The 17,436-nt window shown below is 40.1% G+C and overlaps 1 protein-coding gene across 1 annotated transcript; it reads left to right on the top strand.

Moving 5' to 3' along the window:
* The first annotated feature begins 1,548 nt into the window (after positions 1-1,548).
* LOC149208317 (uncharacterized) lies at positions 1,549-17,162 on the top strand. The gene is made up of 2 exons (XM_089396007.1): positions 1,549-1,862; positions 15,442-17,162. The coding sequence occupies exon 2, from the start codon at positions 15,510-15,512 to the stop codon at positions 16,356-16,358; it is 849 nt and encodes a 282-aa protein (XP_089252133.1). The 5' UTR covers positions 1,549-1,862; positions 15,442-15,509; the 3' UTR covers positions 16,359-17,162.
* The last annotated feature ends 274 nt before the right edge of the window (positions 17,163-17,436 follow it).

Genomic DNA, 17,436 nt, shown 5'->3' with positions numbered 1-17,436 from the left:
GGAAAGAAAAGAGGCAGGAAAAAGCAGAACGAGTTATTAATGGAATGTGGAAAGCTAATGATAGATTCAGGTAAGATGAAAGATCTAACCAGCTACTCCTTTACAAATCTTTAATAATGAAGTTTACATCTTGGATAGGTGCACTTTTCAATTTTCCAACTTCTCCTTAGCATCATTGCCATCCAATATCACGTTTAGCATATTCACCTTCACATTACACTGTTTCTTGTAGAAAAATAAGGACACTTGTAGCAGTTTGCAACCCGACTTCTAAGCTTGCCCAAATTCACACGAAACACATGATTTTCCTTAATGCTCTATACATACTTACTGTCTCGATACTCGACACTTAACATACATACGAGCTTGTAGATTGAAGCCCTAATTTCTCAATACCCGATATGTTGAAAGGCCAATGGTTGAGCTATCAAGCCACTGGGCCCTCAGGAAGAGGCTAGAGAGTGTCATTGATACTAATTAGTTGATATCTTAACATCCAAACGCCCAACATCCACGTCGTCACTATATGGTTACCACCTATACAACACCTCGGTGCCAAGTCAACCTTCCATTGCCATGTCAACATGCCATATCACTTGCCACATTGGTATGCCATGTCATCTAGACCCACATTGGTGCCACATCATAATGAGACGTTAGCATGTCAAATCAACTGCCACACAATTGACATGCGATATCCCCGGGTCCACATCCACTCATCACATCATTACTCTATCGTTATCAAGGTTTCTTGTTGGTGACTAGTGTCCTACTTACTGATGTCTACTACCCAATATTGTGACATTTTGATAGGTCGATAACGAACAACTAATACATTGCATTCGTGTTGGTTGACCTTGAGGTGTCCTTAATACAGTTAGCCTGACATTTGACCTCTTGATGGACTATAGTCCCCAACCATCAAGTGAGAGTCCTTGAACCCTCTATCTCCATGAGCTAATAGATAATGTAGGATAATATGTTAATATCGAGGACATCTAACCTAGACTAGGTTAGTTGGGGCTTTTTGCACAATTAGGTGATGAGGAGCACTATTTGCCAGCATTATAAACCATAGGTATATAAATGTTGTATGGGTGTTAATGTGAGGATTTGCCCAACAAGGATGACTTTTGTTGGGGCCTTGGACATCATCTAAGAAGAAACACCATTATCATCTTAAGGCCTATGAATGGTTTTTAAGGTTTAGCAATAATATAAACTATGCACATTATACAAAACCACTTCCCGGTGCCTCTAAAATGAATGGTTTATAAAATGCAAATGTATGTTTATATAATTTATAGGATGCACAGGTTAGTTAATATTATATGGTTTGTATTAATAAAATAAATGGACAAATTAATAGAACTGCTGGCAAATCAACATTTAAAAAATTATTATGATGAAGACTTTTCAAACAATTTTATGGGAAAATTCAATTAATAGAACTGTTGGCAAATGAACCTTTAAAAAAATATTATGAAGTAGACTTTTCAAACATTTCTGTGAGAAAATTTAAAATTTTGTGGGAAAATTTGGGCTTGGCGCCAATCGGCTGTTCGTTTCTCCTTGTCTCGAAGTCCCACCGCCTGAACATTCTCTTCCAACGATTGATTAAGGTGTGGCTGTCAGGGTTCACACCCAGTGGAAAGCTTATTTTCTGAACCAGCTGTCTTATATTATTATATGATATTTGGCAAGGTGGGCTCTATAATATCTGGTATTCAACGATTTGGAAAACTTTTGAGCAGACAGATCAGTGTGCTTTGAGGAGCAATAGCCAAGACAGGTTTACCAGCTCTGCATTTACTACTATTTTTTCTGTGAGGCCGATCTTCCATAGTTTTTGCCCAAAACAGGTATGTGTTTTAGCTTTCTCTTTGTTTTCTTAAAAAATAGCTCCTTGAAGATAGGGTGTAGAAACTGCAGGCAAAATTAGAGACAGGGACCATAGCAGCTTCCTCCCACTCCAGCGAGAATCATCACATCCCGTCGTATACCCTACCGGATTCCCAGTCGTTGCAGATTTCGTCATAACCTGTCATCTCAGGGTTAAAATTATATTAAAACACCCGGGACTATTGGACTTCAAAAAAATCATAAAAATTTTGTTCTTGGCACTTCTGCACTTGCTAAGACAGCGATGAAGGAGAAAATACTGGTTGTGGCTGAGCAGTATACGGATATCTACACCAAAACCCAAAACTGGTTGAATCTAGCCGATCTTGCATTGCAAGACCTTGATAGGGGTATACCGATTTTATCAATAGGATGCATATGTTTGTGTAGTTTTTTTATTGTCTTAATCATATGACGAAAACCAGAGTACAAGAATATGGGTTTCAATGCTTTGCAACCGTTGAGTTCTTGAGGCTCGGTTGCAACTTGGAGAACTAGGAATATTTTGAGAAGAGTATATATATTCTTTTCAATCCATGTCCTTGCCTTGCAGGACATTGAGGGGTATATAGATTCTTCTCAATGGAAAACAGTTGCCGTTTGTGTGGTTGTTTATGATCTTGCCATTTATTCACGTTTTTTTGTAATATGTAAAAAGTTGCAACCTCATTAAATGACATTTACACAGCTAGAATACACCAGTGCTACCTCTAGAGAGATAAAATCAGCTGCGTTCATCTGATTCCTCAGTGCTCAAGATACTGGCCCATTGTATAAACATAATCGAAGGGAATATCCTTCGCTTTGACAAGTGAAATAGCTAGTAAACTCAAGGCAGCAATATCAAGATGAGTCCATATGTGCTACATTATTAGATTAACTTGGTAAACTGATATCCTGTTGCCTGTTCAGATTGTTGGGGCTACCTTTAGATTCTTTCTTTTTGATTGTACAGACTTTAAACACATACCCAACCCATTTCCTTGTAAGCGTTACTAAGCATAGGATGATAATATGGGGCATTTTCTTGGATCGGATTCCAGCTTAGTTATTTCCTCTGCTTTTGGGCATATGTAAAGTTAAGTGCATTTTAATGGAATGTGATTGCTTGTTTCTGTGTTAAGATATCTGCAAATTTCCTTGCTGACACTTTCACATCAATGTAAGAGAAGTCCTTATAATCAAATGGGTATTTATCCCAGGAGTTTATTCTTGCACATTCTCACACTTTCAAGGCTTGCATATGTGCCATAAATCATAGACAAGTACCTAGACTTGGAAGAAAACTCAAAGTTAGAACCTCTTTTGACAGCGTATAGGTCCTCCTCATAAGACAGTTGTAGAGACTTCTCCCTTCAATGCGGTTGGGCTTTAAGACTACCGCTAAGACGCGCTAGGTCTCCTTACTTGAACAACACCTAAAACACATCCTTTAGGACTGTGTATTTAGTCTATTTCTTATTGTGGATTAGGGGTTCATTTAGGCTCCCTTTGACTGCCTCTTAGATGTGAATAGAAGACTGCAGCTAGGGCTCTTTTGGAGCTTCCTTTGACAGCGCATGGAAGCCTCCTTGCTGTGATGAAGAGCCTTCTTTTGGGACATCGAAGGAGCCTCTCTTCACTGTGATTTAATCCCTTTAGGACAGCATATAAGGCTTGCGGCTAGGGCATGTTGTACAGCAACTAGGGCTCCTCCAAGGCTGTCCTAAAGGGCTCTTTAGATGAATCCTACACCTCTTGACAAGACTGTCCTGTTGTGCCACTGCTGCACTATGTCATGGCTGTCCCGTTGTGCCACTACTGCACTATGTCATGGTTGTCTCATTGTGCTTTGCCATACCATAACAACACCATGAATTTGCCACACTAAATACTAGTTGTCCCATGTTGTACCATTGTACCATTGCTGTCCCGTTGTGCACTATATGCCATTGACCATTGTTGTCTCATTTTTGTAACATATGCTGCACCATACTGCACCAAGTTGCCTTTGCTGTCCCATTGCTGTATCATTGCAGCACCATGTAGCATTGTTGTCCCACTGCTGCAACAAACTTCTTGCTATCCATACTGCTGCACCATTGTTGCAGCATACATTTTGTTGTCCATTCTGCTGCACCATTGCTGCATCATACATCTTGTTGTCCATACTGTTGCACCACTGTTGCACCATACATCTTGCTGTCATCGATAATACTACTATGGTCCCTAACCCCATTTCCCTGCTCATTAATCAGATGAGAGGTACTTCCAATGAGTCTCAGATTGCATGGGTAGGATGCCTCGATAGGGGAATTGATCATCTATCCTACAGGAGAACTAATCATCCTGGCTCACAGGAGAATGAATCATCCTATCCCAAAGTCACCTTGGGGTATTACAAGGGAAGGCTAAGCTATTCATCTTGTACACAGTGCACCATTAGGGGAGGGTGAGTTGCCCTATGGTCGTGTGTTGCTCCAGTAAGTACCCCAAACCCCTTAGATCTCCCAGAGCTCAATGCATGCAACATGCAGGACCCTTATACGAAGGTCTCTCAACGACTCCAGGTTGTTCGGGAAAGTCACAGATTTGACCTTTCCCCTGGGCTTTGACAAAATGTTTGCAACCTGTACATCAGTCTCAATGCGATGGAGCCTCCTCGCTCATCGACTTACCATATTCTAGATAAGTTAGTATTTGATGTCTATCTACTGGAGCAATCATCGAATACAGGATTTCTCAACAATCGAATCCCCCCTGGTTGTCACAGAGGATCACAGTGTTATTCATCATTTGTACAAACAACGCACTGAAGAGCTTCCACAACCAGGCAACGTCACACAAGATCATACTCGTAGCTATGTATTCGGTCTCGGCGGTGCTTATAGCAATCGACTTCTGCTTCTTGCTCATCCATGATATCGAAGCAGAATCCAAAGAGAACTAGCACTGAGAAGTTCTCTAGTGATCCTCCCCATAGCCTGCCCAGTCAACATTCGAATAATCATGCAGCTTCATATTTCAGGCAGTGAATCTCAATCCATGAGAGATTGTGCTCCGAAGATATCTCAAAAGGTTCTTGGCACCAATCTAGTGAGGCTCAACCAAATATGAGCTCACCATGCTAACTATAAAACATATATACGGACAAAAGTTCACCAAGAACATCAATGCAAATGAGTTTATGAAACTTAGAGGCATTTCCCAAATCTGGTCTAGCATCATCACAATATAACTTCTGAAAGTTAAGATCCTCGAGGTAGTCACGGTCTTGCAGTTTACCATTCCACATCCGGAATCCAACTCTCTCTTACTTTTGCAAGTGAGAGGGTCTGCACCTATCAGAAATAGGTCGTTCTTTGAAGGTGTCGGTATGAGAGGTCTATCATCCACAATCTTCAAACAATGGTTTGGATTGGCTTCACTCTTAGTGAATCTCAGCTTCATCTGACAATTATCAATCCTCTCATATCAAACCCGGGGTGATTTGCTTCAAGCCATAGAGGGCAGCGTATTTGATGCAGAGGCCCAGAGAGGCCAGCGTATTTGACGCAGAGGCCTAGAGAGCTAACGCAGGGCCTCCTGGGGTTGACACAGGCCTAGATAGGCTGACGCAGGGCCAACGCTGGGCAAGGAGAGGCTGACGCAATCCAGATTGGGCAGACGCTGGGGTTTCAGTGCAATTCTGTGCTGAGGAGTTGCCAGAATGATTATCTGAGGTTTCAGCCAGGAGATCTGTGAGAAACTGTGAGGTATTACTGCTAAGGAAATTCTCTGTTGGGTAGGCCAGTTTTGACACCCAGATTGTACTCTTATATTGCTTAGTAAAAAAATCCCTCAGATAGCTGCACCGGTTTTCCCGCATTGGGTTTTTCCGGGGACATTGGTCCAAAAATAACGGTGTCATATGGTGTGTTTGTTTCTGTTTCTTTTAGTAGCCTTTTAGTAGCCTTTTGTGTTGTAAAAAACACCTCTTATACTCCCTTTTTCTTCAACTAGCCTTTTGATAGTAATATATACGAAGGTCTCTCAACGACTCCAGGTTGTTCGGGAAAGTCACAGATTTGACCTTTCCCCTGGGCTTTGACAAAATGTTTGCAACCTGTACATCAGTCTCAATACGATGGAGCCTCCTCGCTCATCGACTTACCATATTCTATATAAGTTAGTATCTGATGTCTATCTACTGGAGCAATCATCGAATACAGGATTTCTCAACAATCGAATCCCCCCTGGTTGTCATAGAGGATCACAGTGGTATTCATCATGTGTACAAACAACACACTGAAGAGCTTCCACAACCAGGCAGCGTCACACAAGATCATACTCGTAGCTATGTATTCGGTCTCGGCTGTGCTTAAAGCAATCGACTTCTGCTTCTTGCTCATCCATGATATCGAAGCAAAATCCAAGGAGAACTAGCACTGAGAAGTTCTTTGGTGATCCTCCCCATTGCCTGCCCAGTCAACATTCGAATAATCATGCAGCTTCATATTTCAGGCAGTGAATCTCAATCCATGAGAGATTGTGCTCCGAAGATATCTCAAAAGATTCTTGGCACCAATCTAGTGAGGCTCAACCAAATATGAGCTCACCATGCTAACTATAAAACATATATACGGACGAAAGTTCACAAAGAACATCAATGCAAATGAGTTTATGAAACTTAGAGGCATTTCCCAAATCTGGTCCGACATCATCACAATATAACTTCTGAAAGTTAATATCCTCGAGGTAGTCATGATCTTGCAGTTTACCATTCCACATTCAGAATCCAACTCTCTCTTACTTTTGCAAGTGAGAGGGTCTGCACCTATCAGAAATAGGTCGTTCTTAGAAGGTGTCGGTATGAGAGGTCTATCATCCACAATCTTCAAACAATGGTTTGAATTGGCTTCACTCTTAGTGAATCTCAGCTTCATCTGACAATTATCAATCCTCTCATATCAAACCCGCAGTGATTTGCTTCAAGCCATAGAGGGCAGCGTATTTGACGCAGAGGCCCAGAGAGGCCAGCGTATTTGACGCAGAGGCCTAGAGAGCTAATGCAGGGCCTCCTGGGGCTGACACAGGCCTAGATAGGCTGACGCAGGGCCAACGCTGGGCAAGGAGAGGCTGACGCAGTGCAGATTGGGCAGACGCTGGGGTTTCAGTGCAATTTTGTGCTGAGGAGCTGCCGGAATGATTATCTGAGGTTTCAGCCAGGAGATCTGTGAGAAACTGTGAGGTATTACTGCTAAGGAAATTCTCTGTTGGGTAGGCCAGTTTTGACACCCAGATTGTACTCTTATATTGCTTAGTAAAAAAAACCCTCAGATAGCTGCACTGGTTTTCCCGCATTGGGTTTTTCCGGGTACATTGGTCCAAAAATAACGGTGTCATATGGTGTGTTTGTTTCTGTTTCTTTTAGTAGCCTTTTAGTAGCCTTTTGTGTTGTAAAAAACACCTCTTATACTCCCTTTTTCTTCAACTAGCCTTTTGATAGTAATATAATATGTGGCAAACCTGGTGTCACAAGGCCCGAGCAACTCTCTAGATGCATTATTCTTGTACAAGCTCAATGTGAGTTGATGGTTAAATATGAAGTGAGAAATTTTTTCCCCCTCCGAACTGTCTCATTAATCCATGGAAACTTTGCCAAGTCATGTAACAATAAGTCAAGACAATGAGCAACACAAGGTGTCCAATATATTTTTCTGTATTTATCCATGATCATTTTTCCTGCTCCGACACAATTTGAAGCACTAGACCACATTTTCTTCTCCAACCTCAAGAATAGCTTCCTCTAAAATCTTGAAAATAAATTCAGAGGTCTTCTTATTCCCTGATGCATCAACTACTTTAAAAAAAAGTACCCCTTTAGGGCAATAAACCAACACATTAATAAGAGGTCTATGATTCATATCTGACCAACCATCTGATAAAAGTGTGCACCCTGTTTCCTTCCAAGAGTCTTTGATCTTCTGCAAATTGTTTGTAACCCTTTCTTTTGACCTCTTCAAAAGAGTGGTCCTTATAGTCTCAGAACTAGGAGGGACATATCCTTTACCAAAACTTGCCATCATCTTACACGCATTGATTAAGTAAGGGCTTCTTGCCACATTAAATGGAATTGCAGATTCAAAAAACATATCAGCTACAGCATCATCAACTTCTTGTTTCTACATGGGCTTTCAAAGAGAATTTAATGTAGCTGTCCCACTTGATTTACCGATCTTTGACTGAGATGAACTCCCAACACCAACCGTGAATTTTTTCCTTTTTTAGATGATTGCAATGTAGAATATTAATATATGTCCAAAGTTTTGAGTCGTTAGCTCAGATTCTATAACTATAAGTTATTATATGATGGACTAGAGGGTCGACGATACCTGTGTTACGTGTAACGTGTTCTAGTCGTGCACACTACAGTCAACGTTGAAGCTCGAACGAAGGTGCAACAAATCACGATTCACACTGCACAGCCTACGGCTATAGCTTATAGGCTCACATGGTAGTGGGCACGGGCTCAAGCAGCCGCGTAATCAGCGACTAGCAGTGACTGAACTTGCAAGGTGCCTGCATGCCGCTGCAGGACTACATCGATCTCCTCAAGGCTCACACTGCACAGCGCAATAAAATGCACAACAATATGCCAATACAAATGCACTCCTGCTATGCCAATACAAACACTCTGCTAACTCAATACTCTATTCACTCGACCGACTGGCACAGCTTGTGCCAAATCCTTAGAGCGCCATTGTTTATAAAGAAAAAATTGGCGGGAATCGTTGTAGAAAAGCAGTATGCGGCCCATGGTTTTTCACGTAAACAGGCAAATAAAACTGTAAAAAAAAACTGGCAAACCCTAAGTCGAACCTAAAAAAAAATCGATCAAATTCGCGTTCAGGTTCGTGTTCGGATGAGGTTCAAATTTGATTAGGTTCGCCTTTTGGGTTCAAATTTCAGGTTCGGTGAACTTGAACGAATTTCAATTTTTTTTTTTGAGGTTCGCCGAATTTCAAACCTGAACCTTCAAATTCAGCGAACCTTGTGACATAGCCTGCTACATGAGGGGAATGGTCCCTTTGTAAGATTTTCCTTCGGTACATCTCAGACATGTACCTTCATGCTCCTTTTGTATTCAGGCATCCCAGTCACCATCTGACTCACATCGAGTAAGGCCCCACAATAAGTAGACCTTTGGTGCTATAGATGAGATGTGTCAACTAACATGGTCCCCGATGGACCATCCTGCAACTTGGTACAAATTGCCAATGCTGAACCCATGAGTAAAAGCATCTTTGAAAATTCTATTTTCAAACACGTACCTTCCCATCGATGAATGCCACCCTGAAACCTTTGACTTCCGTTGCCGAAATGGACACCAGGTTCTTCTTGCGATCAGGTACATAAAAGAGATTCTGTAAATGAATTGAGTTACCCTCATTCAATTGAGGGGTAACATTTCCTACACCCTTTTCGGGATAGGTGGCATCGACTCCAAATATAATCCCACGATTGTTTCTTACCAAATTCAAGAGAGCACCCTTCTATTCGATGAAGTGCCTTGAAGCACTATAATCAATAAGCTAGCTTCCCACAGAATCTGAAGGAGAGGGCCAATACAAGATAACGCTTCTTTATCTTATCAGAAACAACATTTGATTCTTCATACCTGGGGTTCCTTGCTTTCTTTGAAGAGTCAGTCGTTTCCTTGATGACCTTCATTATCTGTCATTCCTTCGATCATTGAAGATGTCCTTGGAATGATTGTTATCTTCATCAATAGATGTGTCCTTGCCATTTGTACATTCCTTCGCATAATGGCCGAACTTATTGTAATCTGCCTTTCCTTTCACCCTGAGATCCGGACTTCCCATTGAAGTGATATGTAGGTAGGCCATCAGAAGCTTCCGCTGCGCCATTTTGATGATATGCTCTGCTTCGACTTTACCCTTGGCGAATTTGAAGAGGGATGAGGAATCCATGGATCCTTTTGTCCTTTCCCAACTGCCTTCACTGATTGCTATTTCACTCATGACTGCGTATGGGATAAGGGATTTTCCTTTTATGACTGCATATAGGATAAGGGCTTTTCCTTTCATGATAGCAAGGGCATTCCATGTGTAGAGCACTTCTTCTAGGACGATGTTGAGGTGCCATCTCCATTAGGCAGCGTAGCGACTAGGTTTAGGGCATCTCTTCTCCTTAGACTTGCGGCCAGGGTTTCTGCCTTCATTTCCATGGCTGCATATTACTACTTCTTCATAGGGCAGCATTTAGGGCTTCTCCATAGGGCAACATTAGGGCTTCCTTCACCGTGCTAGATCTCCCTTTCCTCCCGCATCTAGGGCTTCTTCATTAGTGCAGTGTAGAGCCTAGGGCACTCCCTCTAGACTAGTGCTATAATTGGTCACTTTTGATGATGGTTATCCTCTTGAGCGTTCATTCTCCACACTAGCAAATGCATATATTGGATTAAGTATAGAGAAGGAGGATGATGGGTGAGACAACAATGGTAATACACAAATTCTAATGATTATGGCATCGAGGAGGACTACTGATAGTCATCGGCTATGAGAATCTTCCATCTATGGTTCTAGTGTCCATGCTATTTTGTATTTTCCATTGGCATTCCAATCTGTAGTAGCATTGAATCAATATCTATGTTGTATGTTTTCTACATTCTGATTTTTATGACTTAATGAGAAGACCACAGTTTGTGGTTCTAACTTCTTGTGTTTGCCATTTGATCATCATTGATGTAGTACTAGTAAGTACTAGTTGTATGATTGAATTTGTATCATGTAGATGTTCTAGTTTCTAAATTCTAAAATAATTGAAATCCTTATTGTCATGTTTTTAGAGTCGATGTGTCTTGTCTCACATATGAGAGATGAAACACTTGGTATTACCTTAGATTGGGTATTTATTTGGTATTTGCCACTGTAAATGGGTTGTTATTTGGTTGCTTGAAACTGTTCATGTACTGTAGGTGTAGAATTTCTTTGCTAACAAAATTCATAGTTGATTTGCCTCCCAAACAAATTATTGTTTGTGTGTGGATTTTTTGATTTGTTGATCTTATATGTCTTGCCATAATATTACAAGTGTCCACAATGAATGAAACTCTGTGATTTCTTGTTGGGGTTGCACATTCTCTAAGCATGCTCCTATTTGGATCGCAGGAAAATCAAGGTTATGGTCTTGAATACCAACATGATTGGACCAAGAACCAGTAATGTATGTCTAACAATAGACCTTAGGCATCACAAAGGACACACCTCCAGTCATATGATGGTCTGATAATTGATGTCAAAGAATTTTTAAACTCCAGTATCAGTTGTAGTTGCTTTAGTTTCTTAAATAGTTTCTTCTCCTGTGATTGGGTGCATAGTTATACTTATCTATTGATCTGATTTTGTCAAAAATTGGGTTCAAAAACTATCTTGAATTCATGTCTGGAGGGATATAAAGATAGTGGTCACTGCAAAAGGTAAGTTATTAATGGTAGTTGTTGCCCATATTTCAGAAATTTTGATATAAATCCTGAGAGAAGCTTTGTATCCTAAATTGAGTGGGGCTTTAGGATTGAGAGACTTGGGGATCCTAAACAAAGCATTGGGAGAGAAATTATGTTGGGATTGACTTCGGGTTAGAGATGAACTCTAGAAACAAATATGGGATATGAAATATGGCCACTCTTCTCAATTGAAAAAGTTGCAAGCAACCAAGCATCCTCTAAGATCTTCCATATGAAATTTGCCACAGGCCAACTAGACCTTAATTCAAAGTCATGTTTTTTGAGAGACCTGGAATGGTCACACTAGTGACTACATTATTCTCAAAAGATTCTTGGCAATAGATGCCACAATTGAGGGATTGTTAATCCTAGAGATTTAATAACATTTACTTCAAAGCATCAGGGTCTTACTGTAGAAGAATTTTAGAAACTGATTCAATCCCCTAGGCTATGGAAGGAATGGAAAACAGTTGAAGATTGGCAATCACATCCATCTTTCTCTCCCTGGCCTATTTTAGCTCATGAGCTTCAAAAATGAAAATAATCCAATGCTCAGGATGAAGACAAACTCTGGTGAGGTTCTCAAACCAAAGGGATGTTTACTCTCAAGGAATCCTACTCTCTTATAGTTGGTCATCAAGACATCCACTAGGATCCCATTTGGAAGAAAATCTAGATGAATGGTGTTTTCCCATGGTCCTCAATTCCTTTGGCTAGTTGAATGACGTAAGATCCTCACATGGGATCAAATCAGGAAAAATGGATTTTAGGGCCCCTGACTTTGTACTTTATGTTGGAATTATGAATATTCTATGGAGCATATATTGAATGTATGTCCTTCCATTGAACATATTTGGATGCATAGTTGACTGCCTTTTGGATCCTTGTACTGTAACTTCAACAGTTTTTTATACTTGTACTCCCTCATAGATCCAGCATATTCAATAGTCCAGTTCAAAATAGAGAGTGGATTATTTCCCGTAGTTTTGTCATGTCAATGCTTTGGAAAGAAAGGAAAAACCAAATATTTAAGCAAAAGAAAGAAAGGACAAAGTCATGGTCTACATCAAAGTGCAACATGGGGGTTACATTATTCCTACTCAAACTCACAATGAAATGCTGAGGTGCCAAGTGTATTACCATGAAAGTCTACAGCTCCCTTACTTTCAGTGTCTGTGAAAATAGGATTAGTTTAATGAACTGTATTTCTGTGACCTCAATAGTGTTTTCAGGATTTAAATTATCAGCAAGGAAAGCGTGATCTTCACCATACTTTTCATATGGTTGATTTTCTTCCCCTACCTTTGCATGTTGTATATGTACTTGTATGTTTCTTTGGTAGAGATTTCTCCTCCATGAGAAAGACTGCCCCAAGAATGCCTATCTGCCCTCTTAGACAGAGCAATATCTGCGTGATAGAGATGAGATCTGTAATTTGTTGATCTTATATGTCTTGCCATAATATTACAAGTGTCCACAATGAATGAAACTCTGTGATTTCTTGTTGGGGTTGCACATTCTCTAAGCATGCTCCTATTTGGATCGCAGGAAAATCAAGGTTATGGTCTTGAATACCAACATGATTGGACCAAGAACCAGTAATGTATGTCTAACAATAGACCTTAGGCATCACAAAGGACACACCTCCAGTCATATGATGGTCTGATAATTGATGTCAAAGAATTTTTAAACTCCAGTATCAGTTGTAGTTGCTTTAGTTTTTTAAATAGTTTCTTCTCCTGTGATTGGGTGCATAGTTATACTTATCTATTGATCTGATTTTGTCAAAATTTGGGTTCAAAAACTATCTTGAATTCATGTCTGGAGGGATATAAAGATAGTGGTCACTGCAAAAGGTAAGTTATTAATGGTAGTTGTTGCCCATATTTCAGAAATTTTGATATAAATCCTGAGAGAAGCTTTGTATCCTAAATTGAGTGGGGCTTTAGGATTGAGAGACTTGGGGATCCTAAACAAAGCATTGGAGAGAAATTATGTTGGGATTGACTTCGGGTTAGAGATGAACTCTAGAAACAAATATGGGATATGAAATATGGCCACTCTTCTCAATTGAAAAAGTTGCAAGCAACCAAGCATCCTCTAAGATCTTCCATATGAAATTTGCCACAGGCCAACTAGACCTTAATTCAAAGTCATGTTTTTTGAGAGACCTGGAATGGTCACACTAGTGACTACATTATTCTCAAAAGATTCTTGGCAATAGATGCCACAATTGAGGGATTGTTAATCCTAGAGATTTAATAACATTTACTTCAAAGCATCAGGGTCTTACTGTAGAAGAATTTTAGAAACTGATTCAATCCCCTAGGCTATGGAAGGAATGGAAAACAGTTGAAGATTGGCAATCACATCCATCTTTCTCTCCCTGGCCTATTTTAGCTCATGAGCTTCAAAAATGAAAAATATCCAATGCTCAGGATGAAGACAAACTCTGGTGAGGTTCTCAAACCAAAGGGATGTTTACTCTCAAGGAATCCTACTCTCTTATAGTTGGTCATCAAGACATCCACTAGGATCCCATTTGGAAGAAAATCTAGATGAATGGTGTTTTCCCATGGTCCTCAATTCCTTTGGCTAGTTGGATGACGTAAGATCCTCACATGGGATCAAATCAGGAAAAATGGATTTTAGGGCCCCTGACTTTGTACTTTATGTTGGAATTATGAATATTCTATGGAGCATATATTGAATGTATGTCCTTCCATTGAACATATTTGGATGCATAGTTGACTGCCTTTTGGATCCTTGTACTGTAACTTCAACAGTTTTTTATACTTGTACTCCCTCATAGATCCAGCATATTCAATAGTCCAGTTCAAAATAGAGAGTGGATTATTTCCCGTAGTTTTGTCATGTCAATGCTTTGGAAAGAAAGGAAAAACCAAATATTTAAGCAAAAGAAAGAAAGGACAAAGTCATGGTCTACATCAAAGTGCAACATGGGGGTTACATTACTCCTACTCAAACTCACAATGAAATGCTGAGGTGCCAGGTGTATTACCATGAAAGTCTACAGCTCCCTTACTTTCAGTGTCTGTGAAAATAGGATTAGTTTAATGAACTGTATTTCTGTGACCTCAAAAGTGTTTTCAGGATTTAAATTATCAGCAAGGAAAGCGTGATCTTCACCATACTTTTCATATGGTTGATTTTCTTCCCCTACCTTTGCATGTTGTATATGTACTTGTATGTTTCTTTGGTAGAGATTTCTCCTCCATGAGAAAGACCGCCCCAAGAATGCCTATCTGCCCTCTTAGACAGAGCAATATCTGCGTGATAGAGATGAGATCTGTAATTTTCCCATTTGACATTGAGCTCCATCAGAAGAGCCAAATTTTCAGCATGTGGCCAACTGGAAGAGGAGGAAATGACAGATTGTTGGCAGCCAATATCAGCAAGAGTGAACAGCTCATGCCTGTGAAGAAACTGGATGATTGGGGGAGGAAGAATGTGATTCCCAGCCAATCCAATGATTACTAAAATGGCTTACAACTTCCTGTAGGATGTCTTTCTGAGTAGTTAGTATTATATTGTCCATATTTCTAATATACCAGATTGTGTCGGAATTTTTTCTTTTGGAAGCTATCTTATGAAAGTACTTAGTATTATTATCTCCCCTAGAAACCCGCGTCATTTTTATTTTTTGTCTCCATTCCTCTGCCTGATAATTTAGAGAGCTCCAATATTGTATTTTTGCTTTGTTCAGATAGGAAATTAGGCCTTGTAGGGTCCATCAATTCTGAAATCTCTTTATCTATAATAGAAAACTCCCGAGAGAGTGTCTTCTTGCACTTGATGATGCATGTCTTAACCTTTGACTTTAGCCTGTGCAGTTTTTGAGTGACCTGATACATCATTTTATTTTTCATTATCCCTAAAGGCCTCATCCAAGATATCTTAATCAGGTCCACTAAATATTTATCTTGTAGCCATACTTGATTGAACTTGAATGGTAATTCCTTGGCTTCTTGTTCACCATTCCATTCCAAAAAGATTGCATTATGATCGGAAACTAAAATTCCTTGGTGCAGAAGCAGATGCAGCTCAGTTGCTTGAAAGCACAAGTGGATGTAGAAGGATCGAGTTTTGTACATATCCTATGGGGAATGAGCCTGCCAAATCAAACAAGAATCTAAGAGAAACGGTTCAGGAGGATGATGAAGTAAGAGATGGTGAAGGGGGTTTGGGAGGAGAAACAATGCAACTTGAAGATGAAGAACAAGCTCCAATGGAATGGGTGAGGACAGACTTAGCTGGTGAAAATCAAGGGGAAACATTAAACACCAGGACTGGTGCTGAACCAAAAAGATTACCTGATACATATAACAGTGGCCAGCATTTGGTGAGAACATCCCATCCTATTGGAAACTTGTTAAATGGGGAGAGGCAGAGTCAATCTCCTGTCAGTCAGCAGCATAGAGATGAGATAGATGCTAGAAACAAGAGAGATAAGCATTCGATAGTAACAATTGATCTATTAGCATCAGAGGTTGCTGGTAGTTGGGCATTCAGTACAGCTGGTTCAGTTCATGGCGACAATGAATCTCTTCGGAGTGATGACAGACAGCCAGGGACAGGAAGGATCAGTGATGAAGGAATTAATCAAGATTTTGATGCTAGTCAGATTGCAGCAGCAGGTGAGAATATTAGGTCCAGGCAAGATCTACTATTAAGTAGCTTGAAGTGTCAACACACAGTGCCTGAAGATGCAGTGGCAGGAAGTCAAAATTCTCCACCTCCCAAGTTAGCTTCTCGGCAAAGCTATGAGCACCAAGCTTTGAATGAGATGCTTGATATTGTTGCCCCTGATTTCAGGCAGCTTCATGGACTTAGAAGAAATAACGATAATGCCCCTGACACTGAAGAAGATATTGAAGGGGAAGAAGATGATAAAAATCATGATGATGACGACACTGAGGAGGGTTCAGAAGAACCAGAATCTGAATAGGAAACTGTCTTTCTATTAACTCTGGATGTGTCTGAACACATGCCAAATGATTCTCCTGTCATGGCAGTGCAATTGTTCTTTGGTAAGCCATGCCATTACTTGGTGTTTTTATGACTGCCATACCTAATGGGTTGAAAGTTTGACTACTGTAGTTTGGTTGAAGCAATGATCCATGGATGGTAATGCCCATTAGATGTATAAGTGTGCTAAGCTTTTGCTTGGAAGGTGCTTAGAAATCTTTTGGCTCTCTGAACATTGCGATCTCTTGTATGACTGTAGATGAGTTCCTATTTATTGACTGTTATTCTACATAAGCAGAGTACACTTTGGCACTTTGGTGCATAAGCACCTTGACTCTGCCTCTGTAATATTAATTATAAAATTCTAGCAGACAATAACAGTTGGAACTCCAACCTAGAAGGCCAATAGTTGGAACTGTCACAGATTGGTTTTGCACTCCTGTAACCATACTAAACCCAGAGAGATAGTGACTGGAGTCTGAAATTTTGACAGAATGGAAGCCAAAAGAAACATGATTCTGAGAAGTTCATTTTTTTAAGATTTAGAATTTAATTCTTGATTGCCTCCTGAGCTTGCTTGAGTCATTAAATATGATATGTTTCCATTGCATAAGCAAGCCTACAATGTCTTCAGTGCACCTGACAGTGTTGTCATTTGGGTAAAGCACAAACCTTCTGTAGTGCTATCTTGTGTGTGGAGGAAAAACTATTAAAATATTATGAGACTGCTCTAATGGATGTTGGGAATTAATTACAAGTGAACCCACTGGCTGTTTATCTCTTTATTAATGGCATTGGAGTGCTGGTTTTTGTTTGAATATGTACACTGTTCCTTTCCTCAGGGACATTTAATTTGTTGCTGTTGTTGAATATAATTACATTTTATGTCAATGCTTGGGTAATGTAGAGGAAGAAGTAAAGTGAGTCTGTTTTGTGTTAATGCTGGAGAGTATATTTCTTTGTATCTGAGTCTTAAGGAAGAGTGCTGGACTACAATGCATTCAAGAGTAGTTTTGATGGTTGGCAAACATGAGCTAGGGCAAGTGTTGTTTCGAAGG

Source organism: Pinus tabuliformis, chromosome 1_2, assembly GCF_031772625.1.
Source record: "Pinus tabuliformis cultivar Carrire ecotype Pingquan chromosome 1_2, CPIR1, whole genome shotgun sequence".
Classification (NCBI taxonomy): domain Eukaryota; kingdom Viridiplantae; phylum Streptophyta; class Pinopsida; order Pinales; family Pinaceae; genus Pinus; species Pinus tabuliformis.
The sequence above is the reverse complement of the archived record's forward strand: the minus strand, read 5'-3'. Positions and strand labels throughout refer to the sequence as shown.